The sequence below is a fragment of the Nomascus leucogenys genome, chromosome 14, assembly GCF_006542625.1.
Source record: "Nomascus leucogenys isolate Asia chromosome 14, Asia_NLE_v1, whole genome shotgun sequence".
In the NCBI taxonomy this organism is placed as follows: Eukaryota; Metazoa; Chordata; class Mammalia; order Primates; family Hylobatidae; genus Nomascus; species Nomascus leucogenys.
Genome location: NC_044394.1, coordinates 74,226,769 through 74,249,520, shown reverse-complemented (window position 1 = coordinate 74,249,520; position 22,752 = coordinate 74,226,769). Strand labels below are relative to the sequence as shown.

The following is a 22,752-nucleotide window of genomic DNA, read 5'->3' as shown; positions in this document are numbered from 1 at the left end:
GGCCACACACTCCATTTCTATTTTTAGCTCTCCCACGTACTTCTTGCCACTTCATGCTCTCTTTTCCCTGAGGACCCACTGACTGAGAAGGACTGTTATAGAAACCCTGCTTTCCTCTAGGAATGTGCTTTCAGAGAGCGTCCCTGTGCCTGGAAATGCTCCCCACATGTCTCCGGAAGTGGGGCGGGGAGGAGAGCCAAAGATTTCCTCCACCTTCGCTTTGGTGGTTGGTCACCAGGAAGTAGGTGCACACTCTAAAGTGAAACAAACAAAAAGTGATGTCTGCCAACAGCCACCACCAAGACAAGCGTCCGGGTTCTCGTTTCTCCTCTGGTGGCTCCTCAGGCCAAATGATACCTTCTTGTCACCCACAGTGTCTGAGTCAGAGGTGAAACTCAGCCCCCACACCATACTCCTGGTATCCACCAGGGGATTTGGAATTCCAGAATGTTTTTCTGGTTCATTGACCTAAGATTCAAACACACATAGCCTGAAATTACAGTACTGTATATCCACAGCCCAGAACTGCAAGCCCATTATGAACAGCAATACATTTTGTGGCCTGAGGATTTTTCCCAAATTGCTCTCTGTTGCTTGTTTTACCCAGTATCATTTTGTCTGTTCTGATTTTATAAGTGCCACATATTACAGAAATTTTGAAAAAGCATGTAATGGAAAGCAAAATCCCATACTCTCCCTTATCCCCATACCCAGACAGGAGGTATGCAAGGAAAGAGATGAAAGTTTCACCCAGGACTAGATTTGTGCTGGGAATCACCCTCTCTTGCCTATGCATATAGAGATTTGGAGGGGGATGTGGAGAGACTGGTGGAGTTATGGAGGGAAAGATAAGGCAGTATGTTTAAAGGAGATTTGGAGAAAAGTTTTCTGGAGGAGGGGCATATGACCCTTTCCTATATCTCCCCATCAAAAAAAAAAAAAAAAAAAAAAAGCCAAGAATCTACATTTCCTGTGTGTGCCTCTGGAATTGAATTTCTATTGGGGTCGAAGGGGTTACGAATAAAGGACACACTAAAATTAGCCTCAGGATGGGTGCATTGGTTCACACCTGTAATCCTAGCACTTTGGGAGGCCAAGGCAGGCAGATCCCTTAAGATCAGGTGTTCAAGACCAGCCTGGCCAACATGGTGAAACCCCCGTCTCTACTAAAAAAAAAAAAATTAGCCAGGCGTGGTGGCAGGCACCTGTGATCTCAGCTACTCTGAAGGCTGAGGTGGGAGAATCACTTGAACCTGGGAGACAGAGGTCACACCATTGCACTCCAGCCTGGGCAACAGAGTGAGACTCCATCTCAAAAAAAGTAGTAATAATAATAACAATAAAATAAAGTTAGCCTCAAGGCAAGAGCAGTGTTCCTCAGGTTACATAATAAAAAGAAAGATTAAGAAACACTGGGTGTGGTGGCTCACGCCTGTAATCCCAGCACTTTGGAAGGCCAAGGCGGGTGGATCACCTGAGGTCAGGAGTTCGAGGCCAGCCTGGCCAACATAGTGAAACCCCATCTCTACTAAAAATACAAAATTAGCTGCACGTGGTGGCACATGCCTGTAATCCCAGCTACTCAGGAGGCTGAGGCAGGAGAATTGCTTGAATCCACGAGGCGGAGGTTGCAGTGAGTTGAGATAACGCCACTGCACTCCAGCCTGGGCAAAGAGAGCGAAGGTCCATCTCAAAAAAAAAAAAAAAAGAAAAGAAAAGAAAAAGAAAGCAAGAAACCCATCCTCTAAAAGCAGAATTTGGGAAATATTTCCTTTAAAAGGCAAAACAGTAAGTATTTCAGGGTTTGCCAACACATATTGTATCTGTTGTCTCTGTCGCACGTTCCGTGAAGCAGCTGAAAGAAGTCAAGAATCGAAGAGGTTCTAAGAGAGGAGAGGCTTTATTTTATAGTATAATATACATTCTAATCATCATAATTATTTGCTCCGTTACCTGCCACAGTGAGAATTGTTAATTGTTGTTTTAGGCGTTTTCCTCAGGTGTTCAGTTACTGTCCGAGTGGCATGAGTAACACACAGTGACGCTGGCAGGAAAATGTGTGTGTGCCCAGAAAGGAAACAGGTCCTTCACCTCAGCGTAGAGGAAGGGCCACGTTCACCGAATGCACACATGCTCCATGCCTGACATTCCTACCACCTTACTAATGCCCGGTCCTCATGTTTACTCTTCATTTAGGTCAAGGAAGCTGATCCGCTGAGTAATGGCTCAGTCATGATTTTTAACACCTCTGCCTCACCACATCTGTACCAAATCAAGCAGCTGCAAGCCCTGGCTAATTACAGCATTGGCGTTTCCTGCATGAATGAAATAGGCTGGTCTGCAGTGAGCCCTTGGATTCTAGCCAGCACGACTGAAGGAGGTAATTCCTGGGGTTCAGAATGTGTATTGCCCCCAATGTCATGTGATTCAACAAACCCTTCCCAGTGGCCTGAGAGTTGAAAATTTGCTTTCTTTGGACTTTGTCTCTGGAGGAGAAAATTATTGAGGCGACTGATGAAAATGGGAAAGATATTTCCTCCATACTTTAAAAGCGTTCAGTGACAAAACTTAGCCGTGTTATGTATAGGTAATCTTTTCTTTTACATAGAAGATAATAGCAGCACACTTTAAAACATGCTCTCTCACAACACAACAATCAATACATGTTACCAACACAATGGTCAATACAGAAGCTTTCGGCCACCCCAATATATGTGGGGATTTCTCTCCACCAGCAAGCAGTCAGCTCTGCTGCGGAGACCAGCTGAGTGTCCTCCATTCAAGTCTGACACTACATGGAGATAGCTTCAGATCCCACAGGCCGAGGGCTCAATCTCCAGGCCTCTCCTCCCTCCCGTCCCCATCCCCAGCCTTTAGATGCCAATCACAAGTCTGGGCCTCTGGAACTTCTGACTGACCAAGTGTTTCCCATGACCTCAGCTTTGTGTCCAATTAATTTGCTAGAACGGTTCACAGACCTCAGGGAAATACTTATATTTACCAGTTTATCATAAAGGATATTACTAAGGATACAAATGAAGAGATGCGGAGGATGAGATATAGAGGGAAAGGGTGTGGAGCTTCTCTGGGCGCACCACCCTCCAGGAACCTCCACATGTTCAGCTATCTGGAAGCTCTCTGAACCCTGTTCTCTTGTTTTTTTGTGGAAGCTTCATGATGTCAGCATTCCTTCCTCCAGGTTATGGGTCAGGACCCCCTTTGTAATAAGGTTCTTATGACCCACAGTCAGAAAGATGGGGAAGATTAGAGTCCTGCATTGAGGCAGGTGAAAGGAGGGCAGGAAGAGGTCAGAGAGATTGTTTTCTGAGGCCTGCCCGAGGCGTAAAGCACCCAACATCATAGCAAAAGATTGTAACCAGGGCTATAGGAGTTGTAAGCCAGAAATCATGACAAAAACCTGTGTGTGTGTGTGTGTGCGCGTGTGTGTGTGTAGGTTATTATATATATGTACATATACACACATATATACGTATAAAATAACCCACAAGTCCATTAAAATGTAATGGAATCATTCAAATGGATAGGTTTAATTGCATCATATTTTCTATTTGTTCTATCTGTAATTTGTTCTTTTTCTTCACTTAAAATATTATTTTTATATTTTTAATATTAATATTTTTATGATTCTATGTTTAATATTTTTATGATTCTTATTTTTTATTCTTTGTTTGGCTTATTAGCCATAGCTCTTTTTCTGTTCTTTTAGTGGTTGCTTTAGGATTCACAGTATACATATTTAACTTATCACAGTGTACCTTCAAATGATTTATACCACTTCACATATATTCCATTTTCTCTTTCAGATATTTTTGGCTACTGTTGTCAAATATCTTACTTTAATGTATCTTAAAAAACCATTGCTACACTGTTGTTATTTTTGTTCAGTCAATAATCTTTCACAGAGAGATTTATATAACCAGGAAAAACACATGTTTGTGCGTTATAGTTACCATTTCTAGTGGTCTTCATTTTTTGGTCTTTATATTTTATCTGGCATCATTCTCCTTCTTCCTGAATAACTTTTTAAAAAATCATTTCTTCTAGTGTGGATCTGCTGGTATGGTATTCAGCTCCTGTAGTCTGGGGAAAAATATTTATTTTACTTTTGAAGTGTTCTTATTTTTATTTTTAGCCTTCATTTTTGAAAGGTGTTTTTATGAGGTATAGAACTGCAGGTTCACAGTTTTAGCTTTTGTTTTGTTTGTTTGTTTTTACTTTCAGTACATTAAAAGAAGTTGCTCCCCTATCTTCTTGCTTGCATTGTTTCCCACATCAAATCTGTGGTCATCCTAACTTTGTTCCTCTGTATGTAATGTGTCTTTTGTTCCTATTTTCATCCTTATCACTGATTTTGAGCAATTGAATTGTGACATGCTTTGGTGTAATTTTATTTATATTCCTTGTGTTTGGAGTTTATTGAACTTCTGGGGTCTCTGTATTTGTTGTTTACATCAAATTTGGAAAAAGTTTGGCCATTATTTCTTCACATTTTTTTTCTGTTTCCACCTATCCTCTTTTTTAAGGACTCCAGTTACATATATATTAGACCATTTGAAGTTGTCCCATAACTCACTGATGATCTGTTATTATTTTCCCCTTCTTTTATCTCTGCGTTTTATTTTGGATAGTTTCTATTGCTATGTCTTCAATTTCACTCATCTTTTTTGGTGCAGTATCTCATCTGACATTAGTCCTATCCAGTTTATATTTCATCTCATACACAGTAATTTTTATCTCTTTTTTGCATTTTTATGTCTCTAACTTTTGGACCATCCAGAATGCAGTTATAATTACTTTCCTTTTTTCTTTCTTTCTTATTTTCCTTTTTTTGTGACAGAGTCTCATTCTGTCACACAGGCTGGAGTGCAGTGCCGATCATAGCCCGCTGCAGTCTTGAACTGGCTTAAGCAATTCTTCCACCTTTGCCTTCGCCTTCTGTGTAGCTGGTACTACAGGTGCATGCCACCACACCCAACTAATTTTTGTTTTTGTTTTTTTATGCTTTGTTTTTTGGTTGTTTTTTTTGTTTGTTTTTGAGACAGTTTCACTCTTGTTGCCCAGGCTGGAGTGCAATGGTGTGATCTCGGCTCACCGCAACATCTGCCTCCTGGGTTCAAGCAATTCTCCTGCCTCAGCCTCCTGAGTAGCTGGGATTACAGGCATGTGCCACCTTGCCTGGTTAATTTTGTATTTTTAGTAGAGACGGGGTTTCTCCATGTTAGTCAGGCTGGTCTTGAATTCCTGACCTCAGGTGATCTGCCCGCCTTGGCCTCCCAAAGTGCTGGGATAACAGGCGTGAGCCACCACACCCGGCGTGTTTTTTGTTTTGTTTGTTTGTTTGTAGAGACAGGGTCTCGCTATTTTGCCCAGGCTGCTCTCAAACTCCTGACCTCAAATGATCTTCCCGCTTCAGCCTCCCAAAATGTGGGGATTATAGGCATGAGCCACCATGCCCAGGCTTTTCATAACTGTTCCGATGTCTTTGTTTGCTAGCCTAACATCTATGTTATTTGTGGGTGGTTTCAACTGGTTCATTTATGTTTCCACTCTAGGTAGTATTTTTCAGGTTCTTTGCATGCCTGATAATGTTTGATTGGATTACAGACATCGAGAATTTTACAGTGTTGGATGCTAGATATTCTTGTGTTTCTGTAAGTAGTGAGCTTTGTTTTGAGACACAGTTAAGCTAGTGGGAAACCGTTTAATCCTGTAGGGTCTTGCTTTTAAGATTTATTAGGCAGAACCTGAGCAAGGCTCAGTCTCAGGTCAGTTATTACCCACTGCTGACACAAGACCATTCTGTGTGCGCTACTCAGTGCTTCTTGAATCATTAGATTTTCCAGTCTGATTGATGGGAACAGGCACTATTCTTGCCCCGTGCGAGGCCTGGATACCATTACCTTTAATTGTTTCGTGTGATTCTTTTTCTATTTTCCTTTAGAGGCATCCTAAGGATTCTGGTGCCTTCTCCTGGGTATTTGCCTTTCTTAGTTTATGCCCTCGTTTTCATGGAGCCCATTCTCAATTAGCTTCCACAGAATGTATACATAAAAAGTAAAGATTGTGGGAACTTGCATGTCCTTATGTAATACTGGCTTAGTAATTTTTCCAAATATAGAAATTTAGGTTGAAATTATTTTCCCTCAGAAGTTTAAAGGTGTTTTTGTATCATTTTTTAGCTTCATGGGTTGCTGTGGAAAATTCTGATACTTAAGTTTTCTATGTGAACTGTTTTTCAGTTTTAGTTTTAAAAATATCTTTTCTCTTTAATCCTGGTTCTGTGATAAGCTGTGATGTGCAATTTGTTTTGGTTATTATCAAGGGCATTCAGTGGCCCCATTTGATCTGGAAATGCAAGTCCTTTGGTCCTTAAACTTTTTTTTTTCCTTTGGAAATGTTCCACTCTGTTTTTTCCAGAAATTGTGTTAGACAATTGTTAATTAGACCTCTTTGATTGCTTCCTCAATTTTCTTTTTTCAAATTGGCCTATTTTCTTTACCTTTTTATTCTACCTTCTTGGAGATTTACTTGATTTATCTTCCAATTCTTCTGTTAAATATTTTATTTTACTTATGTTGCTAATTTCAAGTTTTTTTCAATGAAAATTTTTTTCTGGTTCTCAATCGTAAGAGCCTTTTCTGGATATCTCAATTATGTTTTGTTTGTTTGTCTTTAGTTTCTCTAGTTCCTACACTAGCTTTGTCTCCTCTAAGCCCTGTGTTCTGTGTGGTTTTTTTGGTCCCTGATATTCAGTGGGGAGGCTTCCCCAGAACTCTGCTAATTTCTGCTGTCTGCTCCTATGGAAGAGTGAAGAATCATTGATTTGACTGGAACTTTGTGGGTGTGGGCGGAGCTTGTAGGCCTCACTATAGGTGATTGGACAGTGACCTAAGTGTTTTGATCCAGATACCCACCAACTGTCAAAATTGGTTTCTTTCCTCTGTAGCCACCCACTTCCTCTAGAAAAGAAGTGTCCTGCTCCATGAATTAAACGTAGCTGCTGATATTCTAGTAGCCAAGTGGGGAAGGAGGGGGAGGTAGAGTCCTTGTCATTTAGTATATAAACTTTCACTTATTTTCCCAGTTTTCAGCCTGGGTGCATATCATGCCTCCATTCTACAGGTGCCCTAAGTTTAGTGGCTTTCTGCTTCAGAGAATAAATCACCCTGTGTCCTATGGATATTTGAGGGCATACTTGCCTGGTGTGTAGGCATGGAGAAGACAGACTTTGAGACGCAACTATTTCTTTTTTTTTTTTTTTTGAGACGGAGTCTTGCTCTTTCACCCAGGCCGGACTGCAGTGGCGCAATCTTGGCTCACTGCAAGCTCTGCCTCCCGGGTTCACGCCATTCTCCTGCCTCAGCCTCCCGAGTAGCTGGGACTACAGGCGCCCGCCACTGCGCCCAGCTAATTTTTTTTTTTTTTTTGAGATGGAGTCTCGCTCTGTCGCCCAGGCTGGAGTGCAGTGGCATGATCTCGGCTCACTGCAAGCTCCGCCTCCCGGGTTCACGCCATTCTCCTGCCTCAGCCGACCCAGTAGCTGGGACTACAGGCACCTGCCACCACGCCCGGCTAATTTTTGTATTTTTAATAGAGACAGGGTTTCACTGTGTTAGCCAGGATGGTCTCGATCTCCTGACCTCGTGATCTGCCCGCCTCGGCCTCCCAAAGTGCTGGGATTACAGGCGTGAGCCACTGTGCCCGGCTAATTTTTTTGTATTTTTAGTAGAGACGGAGTTTCACCGTGTTAGCCAGGATGGTCTCGATCTCCTGACCTCGTGATCCGCCTGTCTCGGCCTCCCAAAGTGCTGGGATTACAGGCGTGAGCCACCGCACCCGGCCAAGAGGCAACTATTCCTTAATCAGACTTCCAATCATTCTTTCCAGTTTTAGTCCCCATTTTAATACCTGGGTCCACAGCTTCTGAGCTACTCTGTGGTTCTTTGGGAGAACATTGGCTTGCTGAGTTAATTATACCTTCTTCATCTCTTTTTCAGCTTTCAAATATGTGTTGAAATCTCTCTTCTACTGTTGACTCCTCTTTGCCTTGTGAGTTTATATCTTTTTAAATTCTTTATTGCCATCATAGAGGGGTTTTGGGAGGAGGCAGACATATAGACATGTTGTGTTGGCCATATTTATCCACAAATTCTACAACAGGTTTGAAAGTGTGCAACTGATTTCATAGGCAGCTTTAGTTGTGTGACGTTTTCTAAGCTGAAATTCATTTTAACTTCATGATTACTGTTTCTGGAATCAGCAGAGAAAAAGAGGGTTATAGTATCCTTTCACACATATCTGAAATATATAATTTAACCTCCCCTCATTCAACTACAGGCAACAGTTTGGTGTATATTATTCCAATTGTTATTATTCTTTCTAGATATGGAAGATTTATTTTTTTAATTTCTAACATGGATCTATATACTTTTTACAATCTGATTTTTCTCCCATTGGATTTTTTTTATATCAATACACGTGACCTAATTCTTTCCAGTGAGGAGGTAGTAAGTATTCCATTGGAAAATGTATCAAAATTTGTATTGTTATTATTATTTGAGACAGAGTCTCACTGTGTTACCCAGGCTGAAGTGCAGTGGCATGATCTCGGCTCACTGCAACCTCCGCCTCCCAGGTTATATCATAATTATTGACCCAGCATTGCATTTATTTCCATTTGCCATTATTATGCTGCAATGAATATAACATCACCTACAGATTAAATTCCTGGAAATAAAATATTTGGTCAGAGAGCATATTATTTTCAATTTTAATAGATATAGTTAAGTTATTCTCTCCCAAAAAAGACTGTAGTAATGATCTTGACTTGTTTCCCAAATTATTTTATACACGTACACTTGTGCACACTCACACACACACACACGCACTTTTTAAATGTGTTGACAGATTAGCTCTGTTCAGACTGTCAGTAACTTGCCTCTGGACTTTAAAATGGTGGCTGCATTCTGAGCTCAGCAGTGTTTCCTACCTTGTGCATCTCAAATGCCACCAAGCTGATCTCTAGCTGGCCGTGTTAACTTTCTGCCCCACAGGTTTATGCTGGAGAACATTGTTCAAGTTGTGTCTGCTTCACTTCCCCAGGAGTCCAGAGCACCACCCACCCTACCTTCCCTGCCTTCCTCTTCTTTGCTATTTTACTTTAGGTGCTCATGAAATTTCCTTTTTTTTTTTTTTTTTTCTTTTGAGATGGGGTCTTGCCCTATCACCCAGGCTAGAGTGCAGTGCTGCAATTACGGCTCACTGCAGCCTTGACTTTCCAGGGTCAAGTGATCTTTCCTCAGCCTCCCAAGTAGCTGGGACCACACACCTGTGCCATCACACCCAGCTAATTTTTTTATATTTAGTGGTGATTGGGGTCTCACTAAGTTGTCCAGGCTGGTCTCAAACTCCTGACCTCAAGCAATCCTCTCCCTCTGGCTTCCCAAAGTGCTGGGATTATAGGCATGAGCCACCATACCTGGCCAATATTTTCTTCTTTTCTTTCTCTTTTTCTTTCCTTCTTTTCTTCCTTGCTTGCTTTTTCTGCCCAGGCTGAAGTGCAGTGGCATGATCATGTCTCACTGTAGCCTCAACCTCCTGGGCTCAAGGAATCCTCCTGCCTGTCTCCTGAGGGACTGGAACTACAGATGTGCACCAAGCAGTCAGCTAATTTTTTAGTTTTTTGTTTTGTTTTGTAGAGAGGGTCTCACTATGTTCTGGCTGACATTTTCAACTTAAGAAATGAATTTCCAGGCTTCAGTAACCTAAAAGGGCTCACTTATTTAAAACTCATTGATATCTCAGTGAAAATCTTAGTTGAAAAGGTGAAAATGTGCTATAAGTCTTGGTCTCATTTGAGTGCTTTTCATAGAGCATTGAAAACCAAACATTTGAAAACCCAGATGAGAATACATCTGTGTGTGCTTTGTGGTTCTTCATTCTTCTCTCCTTTTTTCTTTTGTAGCCCCATCAGTAGCACCTTTAAACGTCACTGTGTTTCTGAATGAATCTAATGATAATGTGGACATCAGATGGATGAAGCCTCCGACTAAGCGGCAGGATGGAGAACTGGTGGGCTACCGGATATCCCACGTGTGGCAGGGTGCAGGGATTTCCGTAAGTCTAAACCCTAGAAGAGCACGATTAGTCATCTCCTTTCAACTTGCTGGTTTACTTCAGTTTTAGAAGCTTTCATTTGTTTTTGAAAAGACCTGGTGTGATTGAGTTAGGCAAGGCACCTTTCAGGGGAACGTAAAGATTATAGTAAATATTAGAGGTGACTGAACAGTTATAAAATTCTAAGGAATCTTTTGGGACTTTCCTCATTCATTCATTCATTCATTCATTTACTTATTCATGAGATAGATATAGAATTCATCCTCTGTTATTACCTGACTTTTGCCCTCATGGAATTTAGGCTCTTCTAAGACGACAGTGTGGACTACCCAAGTTGTAGCATTAAGTCAGCGAGCTACAGGGCTTAGCAGTCCAGCAATTCATGGCCTTTTGGAAATTTCATGGGACTTTGCAAAAGGAGAAGATCAGGGAATAACTTCATCCTCATAGAGAATGGCAAGAAGTAAGCAGACACCAAAGGAGGGGACCAAGCAAGCTCGCTGGCCAGCCTGGCACAGCTGCAGACAAGCTGCAATTAGACATCAGAATTACTGGATCAGGACATGCAGTCTGACACTACATAGCACACAACCAGGTGCATCAGCGGCACAGGTTCCCTGCTCCACCAAGTCCCACTGGGCAATGTGATGTACCCACTTGGTGGATTGTGCACCTGAGGGTACTAGGGTCAAGGGCTCAGCGCCCTGTGTAGTGAGCAGCAAACAAGCTGATCCTCTGTGCAGTTGTACGGTCGTCATGCTGTGGACACCTTGACCTACTTCACTGCCCATGTGACCAGCCCCAGCATGGCTCAGGGTTGGGGATGGTTAGGCTTTGCAGTTTGTCACACTCAGCAAGGATGAACAAAGATGCTCGGAGCCTGTGGCAGACCGCCTCTCCCAGAAAAGGTGGTACTTGAATTGGGCTTGTGTGTTAGTCAAGATTCTTTAGAGAAACAGCTAATTGAACATGTATGTATAGAAGGAGATTTATGATGAGAAATTGACTCATGCAATTACAGAGGCTGAGAAGTCTCACGATCTGCCATCTGGAAGCTGGAGACCCAGGAGTCAGTGGTGTAATTTAGTCAGAGTCTGAAGGCCTGAGAACAGGGGCAGTGGTGTAGATCTCAGTCCAAGGATAGGAGAGTACTGATGTGTCAGCTCAAGCATTCAGGCAGAAGAAAAGGGGAGAATTCCTCCTTTCTTTACCTTTTTTCTTGTCAGGCCCTCAATGGATTGAATGAGGCCCAGCCACACTGGAGAGGGCAGTCTGCATTAGTGAGTCCCCCGTTTCAAATAATAATCTCACTGGAAACACCTTCACAGACACACCCAGAAATCATGTTGAGCCACATAGCTGGGCACCTCTGTCACCCAGTCAAGTTGACACATAATATTAACCATCACAGCTTAGAGTAATTTTGACAGATGAAGTTTGAGGAGTCTCAGATGGGAAAAGATAACATGAGAGAAGGCACAACATGGCAGCTTTAAGTTCTTACTCACTTGAAGGTCTGGAACATAACCCTTTTGTGAGAGCGAGGTGTGAGATGAAGCTGGATTGAGGAGTTCTGACCCTAAAATGCAGGGCCCTGAAAGTGAGGCCAAGGCAGGTAGAAATTGGTTGATAGCAAGGGAGCCAATGATAAGCATGAGCTCAGGAGTACAACTTGAGACTTACAGATCATGATGATGACCTAGATGATTCTTCTTTCATGAATAATTACATTGAGTTTGCTGATATAAGTAACCTTCCAACCTGCCTTCTTTCCACCAGAGCATATTTGCTGAGCACATTCCACTTTGGTCTTCCAAGACTGAGCAGGCAACTCAGCAGCAGGCTCCTGCCAGCTACAGGAGGTTTTCTTGCTCCCTGAAAATGTATATCAGAATCATCCGCAATGTTTATTTGGAATACCACTGTGTGCTTGGAACTGGGTAGGGGTATGGTGGGGGAGCATCAATATGTCAGGTAATTCCTGCCTTATAATCAATCTAAAGCTGGCAAGATCCTTTAGATTTTTGCTAAAGCTGGCAAGTTCAGTGAAGACTCTCTAGCGTAAGTACTGGTTTCATTTCACACTGGCAAACAAAAGGCAAAGGGAATCTACATGTGAAGTAGTGGCTTCCTCCCTAAGTACCAGCCAGTGCCCTTCCAATGACTTTGCTAGGCATGACTCCAATCAAAACCAGAGAGACATTTGATTTTGATTTCTATGAAGTCTAAAGACCACTGCTATGATGTGAACCCTGGAGCCAATACAGCAGCAGGAAAGGCAGCTGGGTGATAATGCCTGGATGTGATTAGGTGGGCAGCTTCTAGACAGCTTCCCTTCCCACCTGGGAAAGGAAGAGAGTGGGGTAATGCTGCCTCCTTTTGTGACACAGAACATCCATGGAAGGGCAGATGCACTGGTTTCATTATCAAGTCTGTCTCTTCTTTACTGTGATCATGGAAAGCATGCTTCTTCTATGTTGCCATATTCCTGATCAATCTAACCCTAGTGACAGATTGTATTAGTCTGTTTTCACACTGCTAATAAAGACATACCCAAGACTAGGTAATTATAAAGAAAAATAGGTTTAATGGACTCACAGTTCCACATGGCTGGGGAGCCCTCACAATCACGGCAGGAGGCAGAGAAGGAGCAAAGGCATGTCTTACATGGCAGGCAAGAGAGTGTGTGCAGGGGAACTCCCCTTTATAAAACCATAGGATCTCACAAGACTCACTGTCAAGAGAACAGCACGGGAAAACCCCGCCCCCATGACCCAATTACCTCCCACCTGGACCCCCCCATGGCACTACAAGTCAAAATGAGGTTTGGGTGGGGACACAGCCAAACCATATAATAGATCCAAATTTTAGCTTCTTCATGGCATCTATATGGAGCATCAGATACAGATGCTCCGTATAGAGATGAATAGGGTGAATGAGTGAGCAGATGCATCCACTGATGATGCTCAAGCTTTGTTTTAATCATTTTTAGCCACACATCATCCAGCATTTATCAAAACTGCCATTTTCTGAAAGGACACTTAAAATTTATTTTAATTTCCCTGCCTCAGTTTACCTATCAGGAAGCAGACTGTTGGAAGCAGTAGGTGATGGAAGTAGAGAAAAAGAAGGCTTACTTGCCTCATAGTAAATGATCATGGTATTAATTCATTTTAAGTAGCAATCCTGCTTAAAAGTCACAGCTGCGAGAGAAGCAGCCTTTCCTTTTGTCTTTTGTCCCAAGGCATTTGTGTGAGGTGCCCCTGGATTAACTGCATTTCTCCATTGGCTTAGTTGCAGGAATCAAATGCCTCTTTGAGAGAAAGGCTTTTGTTCACAATGCTGAATGCTTGGTATGGCTATACTAAGCATAAAGGTTCAGTAGGAATTTTATCTTTCTCTATTTGGCGGAAAATAGTGATTACTAGCAGACACTTAGGCTGTCTAAAAACAAGCCAGTTTGTTTAAAGAGCTGCAGGTCATCCTTTCTCCTTCTACTTCTGGCATGGGTGAAAGCTGCTTTTCTGAAGGGGGCCTCTTGAGCTGAGGCGTTCTGAAGGGCAGCGATGATGAAAACCTTATGAATGACTGTGGCTGGAGAGCCTTGTGCACTAAATGCCATTAGCACTCAGCTACGCTGTGCATTCTCATTGCCCTTTGTTCAGAACGGTCCCCTCTGCAGGGAGAACAGAACTGCCACAGTTAGGGCTGTGACCTTTCCAGTCACCTACCTTCTTGGGGATGCCAGATCATCCCAGTGAGATCATTTTATTATGCTTTACACCATACTTTATGCATCATGGACAGTCTAGTGACCACAAAGACACAGTGGCTCACTTTACTTTGGAAAACATTCTCTGATGCAGCTAAGTTTCAAGCTTATGATCCAAAACCAGGGACAAATAACATGGAAGAAAGGCGGACCCTGGGAGTCCTCTGAAATCCATACCCAAAAGGACGTTTGAGATGATCTTGGCATCTGTCACTTTGATTTCCTTGAATTTCCTTCATCTCAGAAGGGCAAAGCTTAGACAAAACCTTGTCTCAAAATTATCCGTTCATTTTCATTTTTAGATAACTGATACTAAAGCTACTTCCTTATGCAGGACAGAGCAGTTGGATATTTTTGAAAGATATTTCTCATTATAACTGTAATTAAGGGCGGGGTTTTTCGTGTGCCTGCAGTTTCAGAACTTTCTTGGGAGTCGTTTTTCCTTGGCTTATTGCAGCTACACCGAAGACAGGTTTGTAGCTTTGCGTTCCCACAACGGTCAAGTCACTTTCAGAGTAAGAATCCTTCGATCTTTACTGTATGGATATTTATTATATCTCAAATGATGATACCTACTTTTTTTTGTTCTATTTGTCTTGTGATTCCTTGCCTTCCAAATCAGAGTTTAAAATCCAAAGATAAGGAGCAAATACAATGCATATTCTTTGAAGTTGGAGGCAGGTCTTGCTCGTCTTTGTACTGTCTGAACACAGGACCTTGACCTTGCTTTGTAGGCATTTATGGCACTATGGATTTGATGCATGGGCCCAGCTACACCATCTAAACCAGCTGGAGAATTTCTCTCTGTGAATGGGACAGTCTTTTATTAAGTGTGGACTAGTATTTCCCAACCCACCCTCATTCCCATAAAGTGTCAGTGGATCTTCCGTGAAAAAAGAGTTCAGTGAGCAAATAGAATTATAAAATATTGCATATTATACCACCTTGAAGGCCCACCATATATACTGGCAAGTTCAAGGCTCTTTGAAGTTCAACAGAAAATAAATCTGTTTAACTTTGACCCAGAATCGCCTAAACGTTAGGCAGAGACATTTTTATACGTGCGGTTTTTATGGAGTTCGTTGCTTTGGGTTTATTGCTCTAATGCTAGTTTACTCTTCATTTTCAAAGGATATAGATCTTAGAAGGAAGTCTCATAGCAGAGGTTATTATAGCCTTGAGACAGCATGATATATAGAAACAACTTTTTTTTTTTTTTTTTTTTTGAGACAGTCTCAATCTGTCATTCAGGCTAGATTGCAGTGGCACAATCTCGGCTCACTGCAACATCTGCCTCCCAGAGAACCAAGTTCTTTGGAGACTCAGGGAAGCTGCAGCGTACTTGGCCCAAGACCTCGGCCTCCTAACAAGCTCCCTTAATGAGCAGAGCTATGTGCCTGGATGTTGGCATGTGCCCACCGCCGCTTCCTTTCTCCTTTTCTCCCTGTCAAAGGAGAGCAGAGCATTTGAACTAGTGTTGTCTTAAAGTGTGAGGAATAGGCAAGGTTCTCATGGCCAGCCAGGGATCTGAACCACTTCTGAAACCCAGGGATTGATCAAATAGGGTACATTTTGCCTGGAGGAGAAACCATGGAGGTAAACTCCATGAATAGGTCAAATAAGCTTCTTGGTTTGGGGAACTAGACAGCCTTGATGATTTTCTCTAATGCACTAAGACCTGAAAGATACCACAAGGTCAATTCTGTAAGAAGGTTTTGTATTTATTTATGGGCAAAGAAGACCCAACTGTAGCACCACCTTGAACATGATATAAGGATAATCATAGCCACCACTGATTACTTGCAGCATGCCAGATCGTGTACTATGTGTTTTACGTAAAGGAACTCATTTAACCCTTAACTGTGAGGCTGGGCGTGGCGGCTCATGCCTATAATCTCAGCACTTTGGGAGGCCGAGGCAGGTGGATCACCTGAGGTTAGGAGTTCGAGACCAGCCTGGCCAACATGGTGAAACCCTGTCTCTACTAAAAATACAAAAATTAGCCGGGCGTGGTGGCGGGAACCTGTAGTCCCAGGTACTTGGGCAGCTGAGGCAGGAGAATCGCTTGAATCTGGGAGGCAGAGGTTGCAGTGAGCTGAGATGGTGCCACTGCACTCCAGCCTAGGGGACAGAGCGAGACTCCATCTCAAAAAACATTGTGAGAAAGATAATATGCTCAGTTTTCAGTTGAGGAAACTAAAGCTCAGAGATGCTGGGTAACTGCCACAGAGTCATAAAGGTTGGGCTAAAAACCTCAGTCCAGCTGACTCCAAAACCAGGGCTTTTCAGAACCCGCCTACTCGTTCCCAGGTACCCTTGGCTTTCTTCATAATACAGTCTCTCATTCAAATTCCACAGTTGGCCTCTCTGTAGAAAGAAGGAAGAACAGGACATGTTTTGAAGAGTTAAATGTGAGAGTTTTGTGTTGGTACCTGTGAATTTGAAACCCCTTTGAGCAAGTCACCTTTGTTGTTGTCATGAGACGGAAACTTTTATCTCATTGAGGTTATAGAATAGGCCAGAGTCTTAAATACAGTTACGAGTTATAGGGTTGTGAATTTTTTTTTTTTGGGGGGTGGGGAGTCTCGCTCTGTCCCCCAGGCTGGAGTGCAGTCACGCGGTCTCCGCTCACTGCAAGCTCCGCCTCCCAGGTTCACGCCATTCTCCTGCCTCAGCCGACCCAGTAGCTGGGACTACAGGCACCTGCCACCACGCCCGGCTAATTTTTTGTATTTTTAGTAGAGACGGGGTTTCACCGTGTTAGCCAGGATGGTCTCGATCTCCTGACCTCGTGATCTGCCCGCCTCGGCCTCCCAAAGTGCTGGGATCACAGGCATGAGCCACCGCACCTGGCCTGGGTTGTGAATTCTTATAGAGTAGTTGGGGATATTTAAGCCTTTGATCATTGAAAACAAGTACCACCGCAGTTGCCCTACCTAACTCTAATGCCACACATAGGATAAAAAACAAATTGACTTTCCAAAGATGTGTTATTACTTTCCTGACTGTCGAGATCCACTGTGTCTTATATGTAAGTAAAGTTGCAATCAAGTGCCATATTATAAATCTGATTTTATTACCAGGAAATGCTTTCAGATGTTTAAGTCCTTGAGGCTATGAACCTGGTGTTGGTGAAAAATGAAAGCTCATTGAATGAAAAATATGCAGTTGGCCCATGGCATGCACCCCATGACCAGAACACCTTATGCCAGGGAAATGGCCCCATCTTATGTGATCTGTACCCTGACAGCACTAGAGATAATACACATGGGGTAGTGCCTGTGTGCATCTGATTTTAGTGGATTTCTCTGACAACTTGAAAAATCAGACTTAAATACTTGGGGATACAAATTGGGGCACACCGTTCTTTACATACTTGGCACCAAAACAATATGGATAAATTACATCCATTTTAAAAAACATGAATCATTTTTAAACTATATTTAAGGTTACCATTTAAGGATATCCTTAGAGAAAATTGTTAAACCTTTGTTAAAATATATGTCATATATCTTTCTAATCACTATGGCAACATTTATTATAATTCCACCCCTAAAATGTGATAACCCTTGACCGTCTCCAAAATGTGTGACTGATAAACACTGGCCAGCATCTTTGTCATACTTTGATATTCAGAATGATGGCAACGGCTATTGATGCTGGCCATCATCGAATGGTGGGAGCATTTGCTCTGGGCCAGGCACTGTTACACATTTGTTAACTCAAGAGAATAAGAAGTGGAAATTTAAAAAGTAACCTTTCTGGGGTTTCCTACTGAGTCATAGGCCTTAAGTGAGTAGACACAGGTTAAGTATCCCTTATCCAAAGTGCCTGGGGACCAGAAGTGTTTCAGATTGTGGATTCTTTCTGATTTTGGAATATTTGCATTATATTTACCAGTTGAGCATCCTAAATCTCAACTTATTTACTTAGCATTTCCTTTGTGTCATGTCAGTGCTCAAAAAGTTTTGGATTTTGGGACATTTCAGATTTCAGATTTTGGGATACGGGATGCTCAAACTGTATTATAGCCTACTTGAATGTTTATTTCCAAAAGAATAATTTGTTTTTGTTAGGGTTTCTATTCTTCTATTCATTTAATTCTTTCATGTAATTCATCTTATTTTGAGATAATTCTCTCATAAGTGAGGTATCATATTTGAGCGCGCAGCCAGAAGCAGGCCAGTGTTCCACATCAGGCGTGAGGCTTGGCCTTTGGAGGAGCTGTCTACTGTGAAGCAGATGTGTTGGTTATGTCTCAGCAATGGCCTGAGTCACCAAAGGGCTCCATGACCGTGGGGGTTTGGTCCATGGAGTTACTCTACCTGATGATTTTCTGCCCCACTCCCAAATTAAACACAGAATGACCAACTAACTCATAATCAAAACTAGTTTGCAGTAAATACAATGCTCTATTTATATTTTTTTTGTTGTTGCTTGTTTTGAAACGGAGTCTCAGGCTGGAGTGCAGTGGCGTGATCTTGGCTCACTGCATCCTCCGTGTCCTGGGTTGACGCGATTCTCCTGTCTCAGCCACCCGAGTAGCTGGGATTACAGGTGCATGCCACTACACCCAGCTAATTTTTGTATTTTTAGTAGAGATGGAGTTTTGCCATGTTGGCCTGGCTGGTCTCGAACTCCTGACCTCAGGTTATCTGCCCACCTCGGCCTCCCAAAGTGCTGGGATTACAGGTGTGAGCCACCTCACCCAGCCCAATGCTCTATTTCTGAAAAAGATATCACCAGAATATTAAAAAAAGGTTAATTATTAATTTGTTCACTTAATTAACAAAAAAAGTCTATGGCAAATCTCCTAGACTCAGAGTCCGGCGAGGTAGAAAAGCCAACATTCTTAACGGTCATATTTTACCTTTCATCCCTTGTCTGGGGGTGTGATATTATGATATACTGTGTGTCTGGGTGTGTGTGTACACACAATATATATATAAAATGTGTGTGGATGGGAGCTTTCCCTCCAGGGGTCCTGGCTTATTACTCCCATAGCCCTTGTTATTTCCTAAGGGACTGAAACAACAAGCATATCTTTTGTTGAAGTATTTGGCCTTTTGTCCTTGGTTTCTGAAGTAGCTTCAGAGCTTTCAAGGTGAAAGACAGTCTTTTGTTATAATGTTTCGGCACTTTAGGCCTCAGAAAACAGAATCTCTCTTGCTGATCTTCTCCTGCCCTCCTTTCGTGTACTCCTTTGTCTCCCCAAGGCAGGGCTCTAATTTTCCCCTGCCCTCAGCCATAAAGAAATTCTTTGACCTACCTCATCTGATTAGAAGTCTTAAGACTCAGATTTCGGAAGGAGTCCTGTTTCCATTCCCTAGAGGAAGGAGCCACCCACAGAGAGGCCAAGAAAAATCTGAACAGATAGGCCTTGTTGGGTTTCCTCACTCAGTCTGTTAGCACTAGATCATGCCTTTTTTGTCCAATCACAATTCTACATGGTTGTCAATCACGACTATCATGGAGCCTCCATGAAAGGCCCATGAGGATGGGGTTCAGAGAGCTTCCAGGTAGTGGAACACATGGAGGTTTCCAGTGGGTCGTGCACCCAGGGCGGGCAGAAAGCTCTGCACCCCTTCCCATGTGACTGGGCGCGGTGGGTCACACCTGTAATCCCAGCACTTTGGGAGGCTGAGGCGGGTGGATCACGAGGTTAAGAGATCGAGACCATCATGGCCAACATGGTGAAACCCCGTCTCTACTGAAAATACAAAAATTAGCTGGGCGTGGTGGTGTGCACCTGTAGTCCCAGCTACTCAGGAGGCTGAGGCAGGAGAATTGCTTGAACCTGGGAGGTGGAGGTTGCAGCGAGCTGAGATAGCGCTACTGCACTCCAGCCTGGGCGACAGAGCGAGACTCCATCTCAAAAAAAAAAAAAAAAAAAGAAAGAAAAAGATAATAAACCAGTGAATGTCTTTTCCTAAGTTCTGTGAGCCACTCTAGCAAATTAAACAAACTCAAGGAGGGGGTCATGGGGTCCCTGATTTATAGCCAGCCGGTCAGAAGTACAGGTCAAACTACCTGGGGCTTGTATTTGTGTCTGAAACTCGGGGGACTCTTGGGGGCTGAGCCCTCACCCTGTGGGATCTGACGCTATCTCCAGATGATAGCGTTGGAATTGAACTGGGTTGGAGAATGCCCAGCTGGTGTCTGCTGTGGAACTGACTGATTGGTTTTTGGTAGGGAAAAATTCTCATACACTTCTTGGTGACCAGAGGTCACAGAAGCCTTCTGTGTTGATTCTTGTGGTGTGGGAGCAGAGAAAACCACTTGTTTTTTCTGCAGGGGACATTTCTGGGTTCCTGATGTCCACTGCCTGTTTAAATTTAGAAACAGCCTCTGGATGGCCAACCCAGGTGCCCCCTTGGTCATGAATGATGGACTGCTCTCTCCTTAAGGGTTGAGATGGTTCTATCCTTCCCCATTGCTGGGAAAGTGGCTGGCTTGAGAGTGAGTGACCAGGGAATAAAGTTACCAATAGCACTGCCTTTGCTGTTCATTGATGACCTGTAACATCTGTGACCTGCATGACCTGAGACCTCTTTCTGTCTCTGAAATCAAATTTCCAAAATTCAGAGATAAAGACATGTTCCTAGAACTTCATTTCAGCTTTCACAACCCCTACAATTTCCATTTGAAAAGCCGGCCCAAACACAAAATTAGTTTCCTACACCAGAGAACATTATGATTATAGAGGGTTGGAAAAGGGGAGGAAGGTGTTGTATAAACCCCTAGTTCTCGTTATTTTTTTCCCTTTGTTTGAATGACAGTGACTTTAAAGTAACATACAAATAAAAGTAAAAGCAGAGTTTTGAAAATTGAGCAAGTTGTACATTTGTCACACTGAAAGAAAAAAAAAGTGTCAGTGCCCTCTTCCAGGTAGATTTTAGTCAAAATTCTTATAATTTCAAGGAACAGGAGCCCACTCATGCCGGTTCAAGGGCAGGTGTCAGGTGGACAATGTCAAGAGACAGTGTGACTGGCGTATTGTGCTGTGGGTGGTTCTGACGATCAAGGGCTCGAGGAGTCAGGCTTGCTCTGCCATCTGGGTGCATCTGCTGCGTGCTCCCTCTCTTCCAGAAGCTTCTTTAGGACCACTCTAAGTGCCATGCTCCCATGGCCCTAGCTTGCCAACGCCCCCCCAAAACTTGATGTTGCATCCTGTCCCTACCTGACTTTTGGTCCCACTGGCCATGGCCTGAGTGAGGAAAAATGCTGTGGAAGTGTGGCTTCTGGCCTTGGACGTGGGCGGGATGGCTTCCCTCAGAAGGAACTGTAGATGCGCCTGCAGTTTGCCCAGACCTCAGTGTTTTCATTTCCTCTTTTCCTCTCTGTCTCCAGAAAGAGCTCTTGGAGGAAGTCGGCCAGAATGGCAGCCGAGCTCAGATCTCTGTTCAAGTCCACAACGCTACGTGCACAGTGAGGATTGCAGCCGTCACCAAAGGGGGAGTTGGGCCCTTCAGTGATCCAGTGAAAATATTTATCCCTGCACACGGTGAGAGCTATACCCACTAAGGGCTGATAGGATGTGATGGTCCAGGCAGTGCACAGATTGCCAGAAAGTAACCTGGGGGATGGATGGCTGATTAAAGAATGAAAAATAAGGCTGGGCTTATCTCAACACTTCAGGAGGCAAAAGCAGGAGGAGTTTGAGACCAACCTGGGCAATGAGCAACATAGTGAGACCCTGTCTCTACGATAAATATATATATATTTTAAATTTGCTGGGCATGGTGGATCATGCATGTTGTCCCAGCTACTTGGGAGGCTGAGGTGGGAGAAGTGCTTGAACCCAAGAGGCAGAGATTGCAGTGAGTTATGATCACACCACTGTACTCTAGCTAGGTAACAGAGTGAGACCCTGTCTCAAAAAAAGAAAAAAAAAAAAAAGAAGGGAAAAATAAGAATCGAAAATAATTTTTCCAATGATAAAGATATGATATGACAACATGCTTTACAGAACTGCTGATACCCATAGGTCCCTCCTATAGTTACTATTAATGGTAATAACTTACTTGGAAGATTAGTCTTTTCAGATGCCAACTTTGGCTTTACTTATTGAACTTGGTTGCAATGATGTATACTGTACATGAGTGAATTTTAGACAGGCAATATAGCTAATCCTTAGCTGTCTACAATTGGGACAGTTTATTTGCTGTTGCTTGTTTTGCTGTGTTCCAAACAGTACTGCTTTGCCATGTTTTTACCCATTCAAGCCTTGGATAACATGCTTTGTGCTTTGGTCTGCACGGAACATGAAATATTTCCTATGGAAGCCATCCTCAGACTGCCCTGGGTCCACTGAGCTAAATGCCCAGCCATGCGTGTTGGCTTTTGCATGTTGCTGGAATGTCCTTTGGCACAGTGCCACTGTGGTACCCCAAGTGAACCAAGTGCTGTGCTCACTCCATAACCCAATGGAGCCACCTTTGTTTGACTCTCACCTGCCCTAGGTTGTTTATGTTAAACGGCTGTCATAAAGTCCATGCACAGGCATCTAGATCAGTGTGCTTATACATTAAGTTTTTGCCAAACATGACCTTTGTACCCAATAGCAGACAGAACTTGTGAGCAGATGATTGAGTTCCCACCTGTCTGTTCCCAGTGACCCTGAAACTCGCTCTCCCTTTTGGTGCTGAAATGGAACCATATTACGTTCCTGCAGCCCATAGGCACAGTTTCTGGGAAACATTAGTAACTGGTGATGGGGAGGCAAGATGTGTCTACCTGGTAGAAATTCAATGACCCTGAGATTCTGGCTGGACGCGGTGACTCACGCCTGTAATTCTAACACTTTGGGAGGCCAAGGCAGGCAGATCACTTGAACTCAGGAG

General features: G+C 43.1%; 1 protein-coding gene across 1 annotated transcript in view; it reads left to right on the top strand.

Moving 5' to 3' along the window:
• Positions 1-22,752, top strand: part of MERTK (MER proto-oncogene, tyrosine kinase) — a 130,338-nt gene that overhangs the window by 74,488 nt on the left and 33,098 nt on the right. Inside the window, exons 7-9 of the mRNA XM_030827648.1 lie at positions 2,197-2,380; positions 9,986-10,137; positions 21,260-21,413. Coding sequence (XP_030683508.1) covers positions 2,197-2,380; positions 9,986-10,137; positions 21,260-21,413 — 490 coding nt within the window. The remainder of the gene's footprint in view (positions 1-2,196; positions 2,381-9,985; positions 10,138-21,259; positions 21,414-22,752) is intronic.